The 20321-nt window shown below is 42.3% G+C and overlaps 1 protein-coding gene across 1 annotated transcript; it reads left to right on the top strand.

The window, feature by feature from the left end:
* Positions 1 to 868: 868 nt before the first annotated feature.
* LOC311065415 (protocadherin beta-13-like) lies at positions 869 to 20033 on the top strand (the record flags this gene model as incomplete). Its single annotated transcript, XM_084085742.1, has 4 exons — positions 869 to 3205; positions 8700 to 8741; positions 10924 to 11955; positions 18177 to 20033. 4 exons carry the CDS (start codon positions 869 to 871, stop codon positions 18210 to 18212), a joined length of 3447 nt encoding a protein of 1148 aa, XP_083941868.1. The 3' UTR covers positions 18213 to 20033.
* Positions 20034 to 20321: the final 288 nt, after the last annotated feature.

Raw genomic sequence — 20321 nt, 5'->3', positions numbered from 1 at the left:
CAACTGCGCACGCCTAAACGCACCCCACCTACTCTGTAAAATACACTTTTTGGGCAGAAAATAAAATATGTCAGCGAGACGGACATTATTTGTATTTACTCCACAGTGCCCTCTACAGATCTGGAGGATTTGGGGACTTACCATTAACCAAAATGTAGAGGGCACTGTGGAGTAAATACAAATAATGTCCGTCTCGCTGACATATTTTATTTTCTGCCCAAAAAGTGTATTTTACAGAGTAGGTGGGGTGCGTTTAGGCGTGCGCAGTTGGAGAATAGACATTCAACAACCCAAAACAGCCTTTGCTTCGGTGAGTAGCGAAATGGTTTAGTTTATTTTCACTATAGTTGAGCGCTGGCGGCGCAGTGGAATTCCTTGTACATGGCCAGAGCGAGGGGTCTTCCAGAGCGTTAGAGGGAACTCACTAACGCTCTGAACCAGAGCTACCTTGTAACATAATCAGTCCCAACATCAGGTGTTTCCGTATCTTGTTCAGTTTGCTCAAAATCCGAATACAAAATATAGCCTATAGCCTACAGTAAACTTTGTTTTTGCACCAAGTGTCGCTGTTGATCACTTATACACAGCCAGCACATCGTGGCACTGTACTGAGCGGTGGAAAGGCAGCAGTGCTTCATTTCTCTATAGCCAAGGATTCTTTCGCTCACTTATTCATCACTCCCATTACTTAGGCTACTTGTGCCATTACGCTTAGCAAACATTCTTGAAAAGTGCGAGTATATGCGCACTGTTTGTACCAAGACGGGAACAGGTGGACGACAAAGCCTTGGAAACAATGGGGGCAGAGATCTTCCCCAAACCATGGAGGCGGTATGTCTCCATTTTATTTTTTGTTGCTTCCCTGAAAATGTCATCTTCCGTCACTCACTATACTATTCCTGAAGAAATGGAAGAAGGATCTGTTGTCGCCAATTTAGCAGGGGATTTGGGCCTAGATGTGAAGACGCTAATTGGACGGAAAATGCGGTTAGAAATAATAGCCAATAAGAAATATCTGGACATGAACAAAGAAACGGGGGAGCTGTATATTGTAGAGAGAATTGACAGGGAGTCTCTCTGCCTTGCTAAGACACAGACATCCTGCTATCTGAAAATGGAAACCATTATTGAAAACCCCAAAAGGATATTTTACATCGAATTGGAAATTATGGACATCAATGACAACGCGCCTCATTTTAGAAGGGATACAATCGATTTGGACATTTCGGAAGCAACCCAAGCTGGTGAACATTTTTCTGTCAACAATGCAGTGGACTTAGACGTTGGTTCAAACTCTGTTAAAACATACCTTTTAAGCGAAAGTGATTATTTTACAATAGAAATTCAAACAGGAAGAGATGGATCAAAGTTTGCCGATTTAATTTTGAAAAAATCTTTAGATCGCGAAGCGCAGGCGGTTCACAACCTCATTCTTACTGCTATAGATGGGGGCGTCCCCTCCCGCTCGGGCACAGCCAGTATCATTGTTCGTGTACTAGACACCAACGATAATGCTCCAACATTTGACAAGGAAAACTACAACATAAATATAATAGAAAATTCTCCAATTGGAAGTCTTGTAGTTCAGCTTAACGCTACGGATTTAGACGAGGGATCTAATGGGGAAATAGTGTATGCCTACAGTCTGTACACTTCAGAGAAAACACAAGAAGCGTTTAATCTGAACCCCAACACCGGTGAAATCACTGTAAAAGGAACGTTAAACTATGAAGATTACAAGATTTATGACATGGAAGTAATAGCAACTGACAGAGGCACAAATTCATTAACAGGCCAGTGTAAATTGACAATTCATGTTGATGATATGAATGACAACCACCCCAAAATATCTATTAAATCGTTCCATAGCCCTGTCAAGGAAAATATAGAATTAGAAACAGTGATAGCAGTAGTTAGTGTCAGCGATCAAGATTCTGGTGATAATGGAGTTGTTGATCTTCGGATTCCTGAAAATATGCCATTCAAATTGAAAACATCTTCTGAAAACTATTTTGAATTAGTAGTGTCAGAACCATTAGACAGAGAGAAGGTTCCAGAATATGACATCACATTCACAGTCACAGACAGAGGTTCTCCTCCATTATCTGACAATGAAACAATGACTTTAGAACTTTTAGATGTTAATGATAATGTTCCACAGTTCCCTCAGTCATTTTATATGATACGTTTAATGGAGAATAATGCACCTGGTGCATTGATAAGTGCCCTTACTGCACTTGATCCAGACCTCCATGAAAATCAGTATTTAGTTTATTTCATCTTAGAAAAGGAGATAGCCAACACTTCCATGTCCATGCTGTTCTCCATTAATCCAGAGAATGGAAATCTTTATGCCTTAAAAACCTTTGACTACGAGATTGAGAAGGGTTTCCTCTTCCACATTGAGGCCAGGGACTCTGGTGTTCCTCCACTCTGCAGTAACGTGACTGTTCACATCATTATTGTGGACCAGAATGACAATAAGCCAGTCATAGTCTCTCCATGGCGCCCACATGGCTCAGTGGTGGAGGAAAAGATCCCACGATCCACTGATAAAGGCTCACTGGTTGCCAAGGTGATTGCCTTAGACACAGACTCCCCACAGAACTCTCGGATCAGCTACCAGTTTCTACAAGTGAGTGATGCCACCTTGTTCAGTCTGGACCAATACAACGGCGAGATACGGACTATGAGAATGTTCAGTTACAGAGATTCACGTCAACAACAGATGGTTGTTGTTGCCAAGGACAACGGGGAGCCTGCTCTCTCTGCTACAGTTACCATCAAGTTATCCACAATAGAGACTGCTGTCAAGGCCTACTCTGACATGACTGAAGTGCCTCTGGAATATGACATCTTTTCCGACATAAACCTGTATTTGCTCATTGGTCTGGGCTCAGTGTCCTTTCTCTTACTGATCACCATATTGGTCACCATCGTACTCAAGTGTCAGAAACCCAATTACAGCAAAACAGCTCCTCCCTGTAGGAACAGTGTGATCAGTAGTGAGAGGAACTCAACCATTGCAGATTCCACCCTGGTCTCCAATGATGCCTACTGGTATAGTCTGTTTCTAGCAGAGACCAGAAAAGGAAAGATGGTCGTTAGACAGCCTGTGCCAAAGGGCTCCAGATACATCGTGTCCAGTTTACCAAGGAGTATGGGCGTGACAGACACCAGCGACTCAGCAGCTTCCACCCTGCAGGTAAGGGAATACCCTTCAAAACAAAAAATCTCTTAGCTGCTGCTGTTTGCTAAGAGGGGTCCAAAATATTAAGATCCCAGACCCAGAGACACCCAATCAGCAGGCTGATTAGGAAAACAGCAAAAGAGTTCAGATAAAATAGATAAACCCAGTAAGCCCACCCAATAAACCACAAACTATGCCTTTACCTTAGCCAATGATACTCTAACCTAAAGTCCTACACTGCACAATACAATGACAATGAAACACAGTATACATTCAATAATAAATAGACAAAACCTCTGTCCCAAACTCACGGCCCCGGGGCCCAGGCCCGGCTGGGCTCAGTTGACATCACCGACTTCTATCCAGTCTGGGCTCTATCGTGGGAAAACCATCTACAAGGCTTCGGTTGCTATAACGACAGAACCCAGAAGCTGCACGGAATCCATCTGCGCTGTTGGAATTACGCTGGCGGCTGCTGGTCCGCGGGAAGGGGTCAGGCCTCAGGTAGCCTAGGCGGGATAGCGATAGCCGATGTCCACGCCAATCAGCAAAGAAACACAGGCACTCCCCACTGTGCAATTGGCTACTACAGTTCTGTTTCCATATTGACTGTTTTTACCAACCATTGTATATTACACCCTGGTCTCATGTCTACTGGCACAGTCTGTTTTAGATCAGGAAAGTACATTTGGTAGTTAGACAGCCTGTTCCAAAGGGGTTCCGATACATGAGTTCAGTATACCAAGACGTACAGGAATGACAGAAAGTAGTGACTTAGCAGCCTCAATTTTGCAGGTAACAAACTAATCCACCTCGTTCTCCAACTATACGGACTGCACACAGAAATATCGAGGCACCAACCACAAAATATTATCATAATTCATTTCAAGAAAGTTAGCCCTCCATCAAAAGCTTTCTTTAATTACATCCATTGTCAACATCCTGATATCTGGTGTCAATTTAATTATAAAATGTAACCAGGGCCAGAATAAGAATACAAAGGGCCCTGGAGATAAACCTAATGAAATATATTCTGGTTATCCCATGTCTCACGTTTTAAAGTGAAACAAACAAATAAACAAACTAAAAGTACCTCAGACCACATATCTTGTTCCAACCAATCAAGACGTTGATTCAGAAGCACAGAAGGGAGGGGAGTATTTTGATTGGGTGCTGAGCTAAATTGTAAAAAAAAAAAAAAAAAGATGTCAGAATTGAGGACTGTACCTTTTAATCTGAGTGGAAACACAACAGTTTAAGAAAGAGTATGAAACATGATTAATTAGTGAACCCTTTATGTTGTGTAAAAAAACATTTCTAAGCTCAGACATGGAAAACATCATATGTACAGGGGACGGCACAATTTAACAACCTAACATAAAGAAGGCTATATGAGTATGACTCATACACAAACACAAATTAAATGCTTGGTTGTCACAGATGAAGTTAACAAATAAGGGGGAGACCACTGCATAATGAAATTAAATCATCATCATCAACATCATCAACAACAACAACTTCAAAGTGCCACATTTATAAATCGATCAAACTTCCTAACATCATTTCAAAAAGAGTGCGCATATGCAACACGGATACAATGAAGTAATCATTTCAATGGTGCAAGCTTCAAATGAAGTAGTATGCAGCCAAAGCCCGCGACTTGACGAATGTGTTGCAATATAACATAACTCTATGGTTGCAAGCAGCCCTCTCTGATACAGCAAATGCTCCCTATTCAGCACCATGGACAGCGAAGGGGGATCAGAGTTGAGGGAGAAGGGGAAAAAAAGAGTGAAACGCAGCAAAAGCCACCAATTATTATTCAAAGGTTGACCAACTAACATGTCAAAATAACGTGCAGATAACATCATCAATAGGCCTACATTATGGCAGTTGTTTAATATACATTTACATTTATTCAAATTTATTCAAGCAGCAATTATCTGTCTGTTGGACTGAATCTCATAAGGCTAAACAAACCTTTCCTTTCATTAACCACGAAATGTCTGTGTGGTTGCTCTCGAATGGCAATTATGGGCTGGGATGCAACAAGTTCTCACTGTTGCCAAACATTTTAGCTCATCAGGATTTCAGTGCAAACAACAAAGTTGGCATAGGCCACAGAGGACGGGAGAATCATTGCACCCCCCCCCCCCAAAAAAAAGAAAGATTAATATTGTATTATTTTCAAGGCATACAAACATGCAGACATAGATCAATTTTAAACTTGTGAGCCACTGCAAACTCCATGTCTGATGCCTGCTGGCTGCTGCTATGTTGTTAGTTATTCTGTCACATTAACGCGGAATGGCAAGCGCACCCCTTAATCCGGCCATTGTCCCCATGTTATACATTTACACTCAGAAATGTAAAATAATGATCTATCTTTCTTGCATGAAACATTATCTTCAACCTAAAATGACACATATAATCAGCTATTGATAACAATGTTAATTACGCACTGATTACGCACATATATATATCTATGCGTAAAACTCGTTATTATAAATCAAATCTATAGCTTGCTTAGCAGTCGTATAATCTTTCATTACATTTTTTCCATTCTTACACAGGCTCATATGCCTGTTAAAATGACTCCCCTGTGCATGTTTCTTGTATCACAATCACAAATACAATTCAGTCAGAAATTAGATTTATCCTGAAAAGACAAAAACACCAACGCGTCGCTGCTCACCATAAATACTAACATCGCGTAGAAGGCTTTTCACAGCCTAGCTCTGGTTCAGAGCGTTAGTGAGTTCCCTCTAACGCTCTGGAAGACCCCTCGCTCTGCGCATGTACAAGGACTTCCACTGCCCTGCCAGCGTTCAAGTGTAGTGAAAATAAACTAAACCATTTCGCTACTCACCGAAGCAAAGGCTGTTTTGTGTTGTTGAAAGTCTATTCTCCAACCCCGCACCCCACCTACTCTGTAAAATACACTTTTTGGGCAGAAAATAAAATATGTCAGCGAGACGGACATTATTTGTATTTACTCCACAGTGCCCTCTACAGATCTGGGGGATTTGAACTTACCATTAACCAAAATGTAGAGGGCACTGTGGAGTAAATACAAATAATGTCCGTCTCGCTGACATATTTTATTTTCTGCCCAAAAAGTGTATTTCACAGAGTAGGTGGGGTGCGTTTAGGCGTGCGGGGTTGGAGAATAGACTTTCATCAACACAAAACAGCCTTTGCTTCGGTGAGTAGCGAAATGGTTTAGTTTATTTTCACTACACTTGAACGCTGGCAGGGCAGTGGAATTCCTTGTACATGCGCAGAGCGAGGGGTCTTCCAGAGCGTTAGAGAGAACTCACTAACGCTCTGAACCAGAGCTATTCACAGCCATACCATAGGCTGTGGAGTGTGGACAGCTTGTTTTCTATTCCAAATGAACGCAGTCTGATCCAGCCTAGAGTCCGCCTACTGTATCCTGATCATTTGCACACACACCACACGTGTATGCACGCAACACTTCCGTATCCGCTCGAGACACAAACACCGGAACAGCAACCTGCAAATCAAATAGATCCCAGTCTATAAAACACTACTCAGTCCTTTATGACTTTATGACATTCTCAACCTTTTCAGGCCGCGACCCCCCAAAATAATCATATTTGAACTGGGGACCCCCCCTCACCCTGATAAGCACTTGGATTTGTAGGAGTTGAGGCATTCGTTTGTTTGACTCGGTTCCACATTGTGAAAATAGCAGATCTACAAGCTCACAATGCCTTGCAACGCGAGACGTTGTGAGCTTGTAGATTTTTTTTGCCACTTTCTTATGATATTTGACAATGTGGCCAATGTTTGACCAGTTCTTATAGTATAGTTTGTTGATTACTTGTAATGCAGTAATGGTCTTAAAGATCCTTAAATTCACTTCACTGTCATCTGGGGACCCCCCACCCACAGATTGAGAACCACTGCTTTATGAGGTCATCGTCACGATGATTGGTTATAGACAAATAAGGAAGTATGTGGGCGGCTCCCTCTGGTCAAATAAGGAAGTATGTGGGCGGCTCCCTCTCGTCTTCTTGAGAGCATCCATTCGAAAAGGTCGACATAGTGGAGACTACAATTTACAAGAGTTGTTCTCACACCAACATCAGAATCAGAACGTTTGGCGTGGATTTTGGAACGGGACATTATGCATTCCACCATTATGGCGCATCGCTTGCTTCAGTCATCTTGGATATGGTATGTAGCGTCCTTCCTCGTCCTGGCTGCCATCATGGGCACATCCTCTGCTGTTACTCACTATTCTATTCCTGAAGAAATGGAGGAAAGGTCCGTTGTTGCAAATTTAGCATCTGATTTGGAATTGGACGTTAACACGCTGAAGAAAAGAAAAATGCGGATAGATGTTGTCGTGGCAAATAAAAAATATCTCGACATAAACAAGAACACCGGAGAGCTGTATATTTTGGAAAAGATAGATCGAGAACTTTTGTGCCCACTGAAGACAACTACGTACTGCTTTCTTAAATTGGATGTTACGATCGAAAACCCAATACGAATGTTCAACATTGAGGTGGAAATCATGGATATTAATGACAACGCTCCACATTTTCGAAGGGACACGATGCATTTGGATATCTCTGAGTCAAGCCCCATTGGAGAACGTTTCTCGTTGAACAACGCAGTAGATCCAGACGTTGGATCTAATTCTGTTAAAGACTATCATCTGAGCTTAAGCGAACATTTTGCGATTGAAATTCAGACTGGAAGAGATGGGTCCAAGTTTGCTGACTTAATTCTGAAAAAAGGGTTAGATAGAGAGAGTCAGGCTGTTCACAATTTGATACTTACAGCTGTAGATGGTGGAGTACCAATGCGCTCTGGTACCGCCAATATCATCGTTCGCGTGTTAGATATAAATGACAACGCCCCTACATTTGATAAAGAAATCTATCAAGTGGATCTGATGGAAAACTCTCCAATAGGCAGTCTTGTAATTAAAGTCAATGCCTCTGATTTAGATGAGGGATCTAACTCAGATGTTGTTTACTCATATAGTTTGTATACATCAGAGAAAACGCAAAGCACATTCAGCTTGAATCCAGATAATGGTGAAATCAGAGTTAAAGAGTTGGTTAATTATGAGGATTTAAAGATTTATGAAATGGAAGTAATAGCCACAGACAAAGGGCCAACTTCCTTATCTGGACAGTGTAAATTAACAATATTAGTGACAGATATGAATGACAACCACCCAGAAATCTCCATCAAATCATTTCAAAGTCCTATAAAAGAGAATGCACCAACAGACACAGTTATAGCAGTAGTTAGTGTGAGTGATAAAGATTCAGGTGATAATGGGATGGTTGATCTTACAATTCCCAATAATATCCCATTTAAATTGAGAGAATCATCTGATAACTATTTTGAATTAGTAGTGTCAGAACCATTAGACAGGGAGAAGGTTCCAGAATATGACATCACATTCACAGTCACAGACAGAGGTTCTCCTCCATTATCTGACAATGAAACAATGACTTTAGAACTTTTAGATGTTAATGATAATGTTCCACAGTTCCCTCAGTCATCTTTCCACTCAAACAGAGAGCGTCTCCTTTCAAACCCCAATGGTTCTAATCAGCCCCCCGCCCACAGGAGTGGCCCAATTCTCTCACAACTTGCTACAAAAATCCCTCATGAAAAACTATATAATCTACTACCTTTCATTTTCAACCTTCACATGTGTCTCCTTCTCTAATAATCAAAAAGTGCTATATATTTCATCTCGCAATTTACTTCCGGATGGTTCGTTTTGCACTTTTTTTGCCACATCGGTCACGGGAAAGAAATAAGCGCTGCCGTGGTCTATGGAAACGAGCCCAAAAGTGCACCCAAATAAGCCCAAAATCGCTTATACAAACAGTCAGACCTGGCAACGCAGCCTACGCCAATCATGCGTGAGAGATCTACAACCTATGGGGCAGAGACGCCACCGTATCTTAGCAACAACTACAGCGCTCACTCTCATTGGTCGTGTCACGCTAAGAGCAGTCTCCAGACAATGGCATCGCAGACAGCTTGCTGTTACTGCTGTAGCCATTCAGTCGCAGCGACGACGGACAGGGCGCTGTGATAGCTGCCATGTCGCTAACGCTAACGTGGTTGTCATGCCTGCAGCGGCTGTGCAATCACTTTGTCAACAATGCACGTTCGTGTGGTGAATGTCAATATTGCTGCTCAGTTAGTCCATTGTAGATGGTGTATGTTTGTGTGTGTCTTCTGGAGAGCTATGTAGCTCCACAGCAACTACAGTAACTAACGTAATGGCAGGACCGCCCCCTGCAACTTATGTTAGGCTGCATTATGGTCACGTAGTAATTTCAGATAATTTCGCTCCGATTACAGCAGTGCTTATCAACCCTTTCACGCCGCACCCCCCCCCCCCCCCCCCCAAATAAACGTACTTGATCTGGGGACCCCCCCATTCTGTTTGACTCCGTTCCACAAGTACATATTGTGAAAATAGCCGATCTACAAGCTCGAAACGCCTCACGTTGAGAGGCTTTGTAAGCTTGTAGATCGGCTATTTTCCACATGATTGCCTCTTTCTTACATTCTTTGACAATGTGGCCCATGTTTTCATAGTATAGTTTGTTGACTACTTTTGTTGCAGAAATGCTCATTTCCTTTACTTTCATTTTTTTATTGTCTCCGCCAGGCCGAAAGGCATGGCGCAAGACTATGTTTCACCCCCTGTCCGTCCGTCTGTGATAGCTAATCTCTCACATCGTTGACTTGATCGCAGCAAAATAACAGCCCGATGAGTCAGTGAGAGCTGGATAAACGAGGTAAAATGTGTCAAAAGGAGTCTGTACGGCTGTCGATAAATGAACACATGCCGTCGGTGGGAGAGGAGATATTGTGTCTTTTGGACAAACAGCAGCGTCGTGCTGATGTTTGTTGTGTGAAGCAGCTTAATGTCAGAGTGTTTGTGTTGGAGCGCCTCAGTGCGGCTGCAGAGTTCATGTGCAACCTCTTCCAGAGAGAGACAGAGACACTAGAAACTCTGCTGGGGAAAAAAAACACTGCTGGCCATTGACTTTCATATGGACATTGATCTACACACTGCAGGTATATCTGCTACACACACAACATCAAACTACACACTGCAGGTATGATGCAGCGTTTGCATTACAGCCAGCATGCCAGCGTAGTTCCCATATGGTTTCAAGGTGGGCTAAACCATATGGACCCCATGTCAGCAATGTCAGCGGCATCCACTTCAGTCCCAACTGTGATACCCATGCAGGCTATAAGTAGCTTCTACCTGGCCCTTAGGTGGGCCCCAACTACCCATGTTTATGTGGGACCAAGGCGGGTCCTACCTGGGTTTGCCCATGCAGGCTTTAACTGGGTTCTACCTGGGCCCTAGGTGTACCCTAACCAACCACAGTGCAGTGCCCATCGCTCCAATTGTTGTGACGTCAGGGCTCTCAATACTGCACATTGGTGGAGGAGGAGGGGCCGCAGGGCGACCGCACACATCGCTGAACCAATGGTAGCCCACGGATGTTTCCTCTGGGGATTTACAATCTGCCCCTCTATGCCACATATCATCCGCACTACAGGGTCTTCACTGACCGAGCCACGGCCCCACTGACCCTCATGACGCTACGCCACTTATATGAGTTGCCAAGTGGCCGCGGGCGCTACGTGGGCGTGGCCGCGGGCTAGACGCGAGCCCCCGCGTAGCGGGGGCGAGCTTCTAGTTTTATACAATACGTGTACCAGAGAATAATGCTCCTGGGGGCTTGTTGAGCTCTCTCACTGCATTTGACCCAGACCTCCATGAAAATCAGTATCTAGTTTATTTCATCTTAGAAAAAGAAATAGCCAACACTTCCATGTCCATGTTGTTCTCCATCAACCCTGAAAATGGAAATCTTTATGCTTTAAAAACCTTTGACTATGAGATTGAGAAGGAGTTCCTCTTCCACATTGAGGCCAGGGACTCTGGTGTCCCTCCACTCTGCAGTAATGTGACTGTTCACATCATTATTGTGGACCAGAATGACAATAAGCCAGTCATAGTCTCTCCATGGCGCCCACATGGATCAGTGGTGGAGGAAAAGATCCCACGATCCACTGATAAAGGCTCAATGGTTGCCAAGGTGATCGCTTTAGATACAGACTCCCCACAGAACTCTAGGATCAGCTACCAGTTTCTACAAGTGAGTGATGCCACCTTGTTCAGTCTGGACCAATACAATGGAGAGATCCGGACTATGAGAATGTTCAGTTACAGAGATTCACGTCACCAACAGATGGTTGTTGTTGCCAAGGACAACGGGGAGCCTGCTCTCTCTGCTACAGTTACCATCAAGTTATCCACAATAGAGACTGCTGTCAAGGCCTACTCTGACATGACTGAAGTGCCTCTGGAATATGACATATTTTCAGACATAAACCTGTATTTGCTCATCGGTCTGGGCTCAGTGTCCTTTCTCTTATTGATCACCATATTGGTCACCATCGTACTCAAGTGTCAGAAACCCAATTACAGCAAAACGGCTCCTCCCTGTAGGAACAGTGTGATCAGTAGTGAGAGGAACTCAACCATTGCAGATTCCACCCTCGTCTCCAACGACGCATACTGGTACAGTCTGTTTCTAGCAGAAACCAGGAAAGGAAAGTTTGTGGTTAAACAGCCTGTTCCAAAGAGCTCCAGGTACATTGTGTCCAGTATTCCACGGAGCACAGGAATGTCAGAAACTAGTGGTTCAGCACCTTCAACTTTGCAGGTGAGAATTGCCCTATAAACAATTTTAAAAAATCCAACACTTCTATTTCTAATATCGAAAACCGCTTTATCAAATTCAAGGTTTCAACCAAAACAAAAACAAAAATCATTTATATAAATATTTGTTTCTGGACCTGCCTAAAGTAATAATGTCAGCAACCATATGCACAATGATAACTAACAGCACCAAGTAAAGATGGGATTTGTGTCCTAAAAAATAACGACTAACAAACAAGAATAGTAATTACACTTCTAGTTTTCTACTGTTTCTAATTTCATATAACCACTTCAGTCAATGTAGTCTGTCCAAAATATTTTCTAGAGTATCATGTAGGCTACTTAATTCTGCTTTTGTTTGCAACTTGTTTTACTGACACATTTTTGATTTCTTGTCATATAAATGACTGGATTAAAACGGTACCCAATATTCCAGTTTTTTTTTTTTGTAATACTTTTTTATTGGAATTTTTAATAACATGATAAACACATCAAAGTATAAACAACTATAAAATATAAAACAAGAAAAGACTGACAGATAATTTGGTATGAATTCAAATAAAATATACAACATAACAACAACAAAAAACAGTTCTACATATACAAATATTCCAGTTTTTAACAGCAAACTTTGTATTCATATTCCATTATTCATATTACTAGAAGTTCGGCCGGCTTCGCCGGCCTCACATCTAGCGTCCACGCCCACGTAGCGTCCACGCCCACGTAGCGTCCACGCCCACGTAGCGTCCACGCCCACGTAGCGCCCACGTCCACGTAGAGACCACTTGGCAGCGCCGATCACTGGCGTAGCGTCATGAGGGCTAGTGGGGCCATGGCCCGGTCAGTGAAGATTTGCCAGGAAAATGAATTCTGCTCCGACAACAATAGACACAGCCGGCGGCCGCCAGTGACGTTACTGAAGTGATACATTGGCTGGGCCATTCACACCTTTTACAAAGCTAAAGCTGGCTACTCCTGCCTATCAATGGTCCAAGTGTGACCTGTAAAGTAGCCTATCGTAGTCTGTAGGACACATAAGCATGTCCTAAGAGGAGTCTAAAAGAGAATGGATCCTGGGAGTCATGAATTAAATTACAGAGGTGAGTAAATAACTACATGTGCTCAAGTACTGCACTTTACTGGATATCTATCTATCTATCTATCTATTTATCTATCTGTCTATCTCTCTATCTCTATCTCTATCTCTGTGTATCTCTCTCTCTATATATATATATATACATATCTAAATGGCGAAATGGCTGGGGGGAAATGGGCAATATATTGTTATTTAATATTGTTATTTTATTATGAGTATTAATAAGTTATGATGATTAATTATATCATATGATTATAATATTTGATTAAGATATATGATCTTATAATAATCATGGGGCATGTATAATCATTATCGAATAAGCAAATAATAATACAATGAGTCATCATACATTTTTTCGGTGGCGGGTGTTATACAGAAATGTGGGACCCTGTACAGTCTGGTGAAAGTGGCCGCTGTGTGTGTGTGTTTGCGACGTGCGTGTGTCACACACCTACCAACGGAGACGTTGTGTATTGAAGTAATGTTTCGGTGTTGGTGGCGGGTGTTATAGGGGAATGTGTGACCCTGTCGAATCAGGTCAAAATGGCGGTGTGTTTTTGTGAGGCGCGTGTGTGCGCGCGCGTACACACACACACACACACACACACACACACACACACACACACACACACACACACACACACACACACACACACACACAAAGGAATGTGTGTGGAAATGGCGGCTGTTTTTGTGTGTTTGCACAACAGTGCATGTGGACACAGGAATGGTGAGTTGGACGCGTCTTTTAATGATCAGAACACGCACAGTGCTGCACACACACACACACACACACACACACACACACACACACACACACACACACACACAGAGACACGCACGTTGAAGTTATTTGCGTGTGCGCGCGCACACACACACACGCACACACACCTACCAACGGAGGCGTCGTGTATTGTAGTGATGTTTCGGTTTGGGTGGAGGGTGTTATGGAAATGTGTGACCCTGTACAATCTGGTGAAAGTGGCGGCCGTGTGTTTTTGCGATGCGTGTGTGTGCGCGCGTACACACACACACACACACACACACACACACACACACACACACACACACACACACACACACACACACACACACACACACACACACACACACACACACACACACACACACACACACACACACACGCGCACACACACACAGGAATGTGTGTGGAGATGGGCGCTGTTTGTGTGTGTTTGTGACAACAGTGCGTGTGGACACACGAATGGTGAGGTGGAGGCGTCTTTTAATAATGAGAGCGCACACACACACACACACACACACACACACGTTGAAGTAATGTCTTAGCAAGTGAAAGAAATAACAAAGTAATTACCTGTTGTTGCTGCTGCTGCAGCTGCGCGAGCCACACGAAGTCGCGTAGCGTTGCATGTGCGTTGGGCCAGGTTGTTTTTTTTTGGTCCCATGGCTGCGTGCACAGTTTGGTGTGGTAAAGTTTTGTGTAGACGCGCAAGGCGTTCGTCGCTGCGACTGACTGATGGCTCCAGCCATAGATAGATGTAAACACTACAGCAAGCTCTCTGCGATGCCATTGTCTGGAAACTGCTCTTAGCGTGACAGGACCAATGAGAGTGAGCGCTTTCGTTGTTGCTAAGATACGGTGCATGGCACACGGCGTCTCTACCCCATAGCTTGTAGATCTCTCACACATGATTGGCGTAGGCTGCGTTGCCAGGTCTGACTTTGTGTCTAAGCAATGGTCGGCTTGTTTTTGCGCGCCTTTGGGCTCGTTCGCATAGTGCGCACGGCAGCGCTTGTTTAGCGTACGTCAGCGCGACGTGGCAACGGACGTGGCAACGTGAAAGGTGATTGGCTGGTGAAAAGAAAGACCCGGACGTGAATTTTGTGTTGGCGAAGTGATTTGCATAAGTATTGGAGCATAATGCGTTTGATATTAATTGTACATCCTGCAAGTACAGTGATGGGATGCGAAGCAGCTGGTTTGACAGGCAGAATATTGAGGAATTTTGGGGGAAAATGTGGAGTTAGTTGGGCCATGTGTCTGCTTGGCCATTGAGGCGATACACTCGTGTACACTCCATGACTGTGGCCGTCAATTATGGTAGCAAGATTCTTGCGGACCAGTTATTCAAGCCATTCAAACACTGAGCTATTTCACTGGTTGAGAATTGCCTTCCCTGCATGCAATGAGCAAGCAGGGAAGCCATCTCCTTCCGTTTGGGGTAAACAGCTGGATACCTGCTACTAAAAGCCTCACTAATTTGTTCTGACTGGTTGAGTAGTGTGGTGGTGTGTGACTTTGCCCTGTGGCCTAGATTTCAGTGTATCAACTGTGCATGCATTGCTACAGAAATAAGAATACAGCTAATGTTGTGCATAACACAGCTGGCAGCCGCAACATAAACATACAATAAAGAATTAAATGACATGCTAGACCTAGGTCTAGCATGCATCTCTTCCTGTTTTTCCTGTCTGTCTTTCTCTCCATCTATGACCCAGTATATATGTTGAACTTGTCTTTACTGCACAGTTCCCTTGCCATGAATACTAATAATACAATCTTTGTACAGTATATACCACCATAAATACTGTATGTAAATGTATACATAGGGTCACAAGGGCACTACTTTCATGTTCACAGCCACCTACATTGTGGGGGTGTGGGGGACCAATGACACTACTTATTGCTATGGATAGCACATAACCAAGTGCACACACAGAGGCCCCCATGCATTGATTACTTCCTCTTCTGTGCTTGACAGGAAAGCACAGCATTGCTATGAATGGAAATGTTTTATTTGTTTTATTTCTGTGGTATATGCACTATGTTACAGCAGCAAGAGCCAACTTTAATGTGGTCTAGTATATCAATCCTGCCACACCCCTTCTCTGTGGTGCAGAGGGCTACTGTACGTCCCCTCCTTACATTACGTCACTCAATAGTGGGAGAGAAAGCAGGAGAAAGTCTGCTGCATTGTAAGGGGGTCAGGGTATTTGTGTAGAGCTTGCTTTTGCATTGCATCGCCCCAGTACCCCTGTTTCAAACACTGGAAGCTATACAGTGCACCTGCAACTTGGACAATTAGCTATTTTTTTAATGTCAATGTCCTTTGTTGACCTCAAAACTGAGTGAACATGTGTTCACTGTCTGCTGAAAAGCAGGTAAGTATGGCTGGAGTAACCACTGATAGTTTACTTGAGTGAATTTGGGTGTGTGTACATCTAAAACCTAACAGTTTATTTGACTCTTTCTCACCTTTCCAGAATGACATGCTGACATGATTGTTTACAATGTTCCTATATCTGCTATTAATACTATGTCAAGTTTTGATGACTGTATGTTTAGTTTTGTATATACCCCCAAGACAAAGGTTTATATTCTATTGATATTGCCTTGACATATACTGTATATAAAGAAAGACAAAGTAGTGTACATTCATACACATGCAATTCTCAATGTTAATTTAACTCAGAGTGTAAGAATTGAAATGTTTTACACTTCTAGACTTTAAATCAACATTGAGGATTTTACTGTGTAGGATACATACACATGAGTTTCATTTTTTTGTTCTTGCAATGAGCTCACCATTGGACTGCTTGTTTCTTTTCTCTCCACCAAAGTACCCTAAATGAGGGAAGTCCACTCTGCAGCTGGAGGTATGCAGGAGTCTCACACTCCCCCATCCTGGATTTATCCCGTTTTGAATGATGTTTTAAAATTGAGTGTGTGTTTATTTGGTTTGAGTTTCAAATTTTCCTCTTCTTTTTCCCCCCTCTTTCTGTTGTCTTGTCCCTCCCCCTTTCCTCTCAAAGGAGGAGGATTTTGTGATTTGCAAAAGATCATTCAGTCAACATCTAATATTATTACTTTTCTATTTGAGCAGCCTGGTTACTCTAACTGACTGACTTACTTGACCTCAATGCCGCTACTAAACTGTCTAATCTAATTTCATAAAGGGCACTACTGCTATAGGTGCTGTGCATAGAAAGAATACATATGCAGTTGGTGCTACTGCCCATCTCTTTTTTCCTATAAGAACGTATTCTGGATTATTCTCATAACATTGATTGACCCCAGGGGGCAAAGGGCAGAGGCAATAATAATAATGGCACTGTTTATAATAATGCTAATCTGTGCTCTATATTTGTCAGGGGATCAAGCAAAAGTGGGAATCCAGTGTAACCACATGAACCCGCATCACTATTCTGGGGGACACATTCACCAAAAATAGCTGATCTACAAGCGACCAGATTTGGTGTAGAAGGAAAAAGAGCAGGCCAAGCACAGAGCCGGTCAATTAAGTATTTGTTTTCTATTAATAGAGGGTTTAAGTGGTTACAGGGTCTCAAGATATGTCCTCCCAAGAGATTACTTTTTTTGTATCAAACAGACTCACACTGAGTTGACTACAGCTAGTCTCTGAGCTACAAACCTGTCCCCTGGGCTCACAGTATGACCATTATTGAATACAAAATAAAGCTAACGTGAAATTCATTAATCACAACTTTTTAAATCCCTCACTGATGCACCTGTGAGGTGTTGCTTCTCCCTGGCCTTGCTTTTGTTTTGTTATTTTAACAATTTATATGTGAACAATATGATAAATCAAGGCTATTTTAATTCTGTTTTTTTTGTGCCTTAAAAACACCCCTGTGCATGTGAGATTATGTGTTCATCCTTTATATTCCCATCACTATACAGATTAGGAATACTGTATATTGTCTACGAATGAATGTAGGATTGATTGTTGTGTTTTTTGTGTGATTAGATGGTTTAGAACTAGAACTAGACTGAGTGTTGAAATGCTGATATCGTGACACTTGTGAATTCCTGTTTTCTGGTGTGTTTTGTGACCCAGTTCTTTGTGCAGGGGAGACGCAAAGTGAAACCAATCACCCACCCAGTTACCTAGCAACCACTCTCCCTCACATAATATTGGAGCATGGTATTCACTGATAGACCCCACCACCACATCACTACATATTCAAGGGCCTGCCCCAACCCTACCCACTCTGTTGTTCTGCCTGATGCCCCTGTCTGACTTGACAGATCTCGGCTGCATGAGGCATGTCAGAGTCTGGCCAATCTCGAGGCCGTCTGGATCCCGCCCACATTTGTCTGATTCTCTTCCTTTCATTTTCAGACAAATACCACCGCCAGCAGCAGCAGCTCCGTATAAGGCCCCTTCCCAAGCAGTCCATTGGAGCGATGCCGCCCCAGAGAGGGGGAAAGGAGAAGCACCATGCCGTTTCACCAAACACCTTTTGACCCGTGACCTGGTCCCTTGCTACTATCACGTGTTACTGTCATGCCCAAGGACCAAAAGACACTATGGTGACTCCCCTGCCCAAACCCCTACTCCCTCCTCCCCCGGCCCCATGCCAATATTCCTATAAGCACATGTTTAACCAATCAACACAATATTTCTTTTCATCATGCATGATAAGACTCTGCATGGCTGCAACCCATCAGTCTACTGTAGGCCTTTGATAAACGTACTTCAGAGGAGAGAACCCAAGGACAAAGACTGCACAATAAATTGCGTATGGAATGGATATTTGAAGAAGCTACAACATGGAGTAATAGAGCGGACACAGGAATGTTGAACTGCCTTTAAGGGACCGTATCCCCTCTCGCAAAACTAAATGTACAAATTTGATATGACCCTTTTTTTCAACTTTCATTTTTCTTGTTCTACTGGCGCATTTTTGTGGATTACATAATAATGTAACAAGGAGGGAAAACGGCACAAGAATCTACAAAAAGTGAGAAAAGCATCAATGGAGATTTTGAAAGTACAAGATAAAAGGGAATCAGTGTTGTGTAAATGTGGTAGCTTTTAGTATATGTTGTGTACTTGACTTTGTGCTTTATATGCGTGTGCCATGCCTAAATATGTGACAGACTGAATAGGTTCCATAATCAGCTTATCAGGCAACAAAGAGTGAGTTTCTGCATGCAGTATTAAAGGCACTTTTATAGTTTAAGGGTAAACATGATATTGAGCAAGCCATTGTCTCAATTTAGGCCTCATTGTTGTGTCATTGTCAAGACCTGGAGGAAGATTCCATTGTGACGAGACAATAGCGGTGAACAAAGCTAAACATTGTACCAGTAGGACATCGCAAACACATTTAGTCTTCTAGGAAGAAAACAGTTTAATAATTTCAAGGTTAGTTAAGAGGTGGTCTATAGAAGGTAAGAGATGTGGAATTTTGCATTTGACATTTTTCTTTTTAAGTCAACAGTGTAATTGAACATTGATGACTTCATTGATGATGATTTCATTCCAGTGTGTGAAGAATTGAAATTCAACACAAATTACAAGATCCCATTCACTGCCAAATTGCTAAGAGATCCGATTCACTTTGCCAAAATGGCTGTGTTGTAATGAGTATGACAATTTGAAATGAGCACAACTCTGAATTTTCCATTGAGTCTTTCAGTCTGGACTGATTGATTCCTCATAACTTTGTCCATATATATATATGACAATATACTTTTGATTTTATGACAAACTATTGGTGCTCCTGAATATCTATGTGTTCTAACATCATGTCATGAATTTGAAAACTTAGAACTGCACGCAATTACAAAGCAAATTAAATATTCAGCCTTATGTTTGCTTTAATATACTGAAAATGTTTAAATGTGAGCTATATCAGTGAATGACTGTTAAACTTTAATACAACATTTTACGTATACTTGCTATTACTATGTTTTATGCTTTATTCTCAAAGTGAAAAAAGTGATGAAGTGCGATGATAATTATTGTGTAATGGCAAAACAATCGAAAATGATGTGACCAAAATTCTGATCATGAACTCACGCCCACTCATCCATTGTAGGAAGTTATTTTGTATTTTAAGGCAAGCATACAGTTGCTTCTTGTACAGTAAATATTGATGGTACAGTGTGTAAGTTATGTGTGAGCATTATCGTATGGTGATCTGTTAAATATAACGGCATTATAGAATATTACACTTGATGAACATTACAACTGGATGTCTTTGAGTTTTCTGTCTACATTATCCTGTGACAGCTGTAGGCCATGCTCAGTCTAACAAGTAAGAAGTCAGTCATTAGTGAAGCAATATTGAGTGGTGGGCATCAGTAAGTTGATAATTTAGTTAGTCGATAACATCTTAACTAATCTAACCCTCTCATCCTAACCCTTATTTAGCTGAAGACTATATAGGTTTACATTTCACGTTTTATGTTATATGCTTATGGAGCCATGCCTGCTTTGAAGAAGACTTCAAATTCCAGATAAAGATGTTGAAGAATA

The sequence above is a fragment of the Gymnoscopelus microlampas genome (genome assembly GCF_963454915.1).
Source record: "Gymnoscopelus microlampas genome assembly, chromosome: 18".
In the NCBI taxonomy this organism is placed as follows: Eukaryota; Metazoa; Chordata; class Actinopteri; order Myctophiformes; family Myctophidae; genus Gymnoscopelus; species Gymnoscopelus microlampas.
Note: the sequence above shows the minus strand (reverse complement) of the source record. Positions and strands in the feature narration are given on the sequence as shown.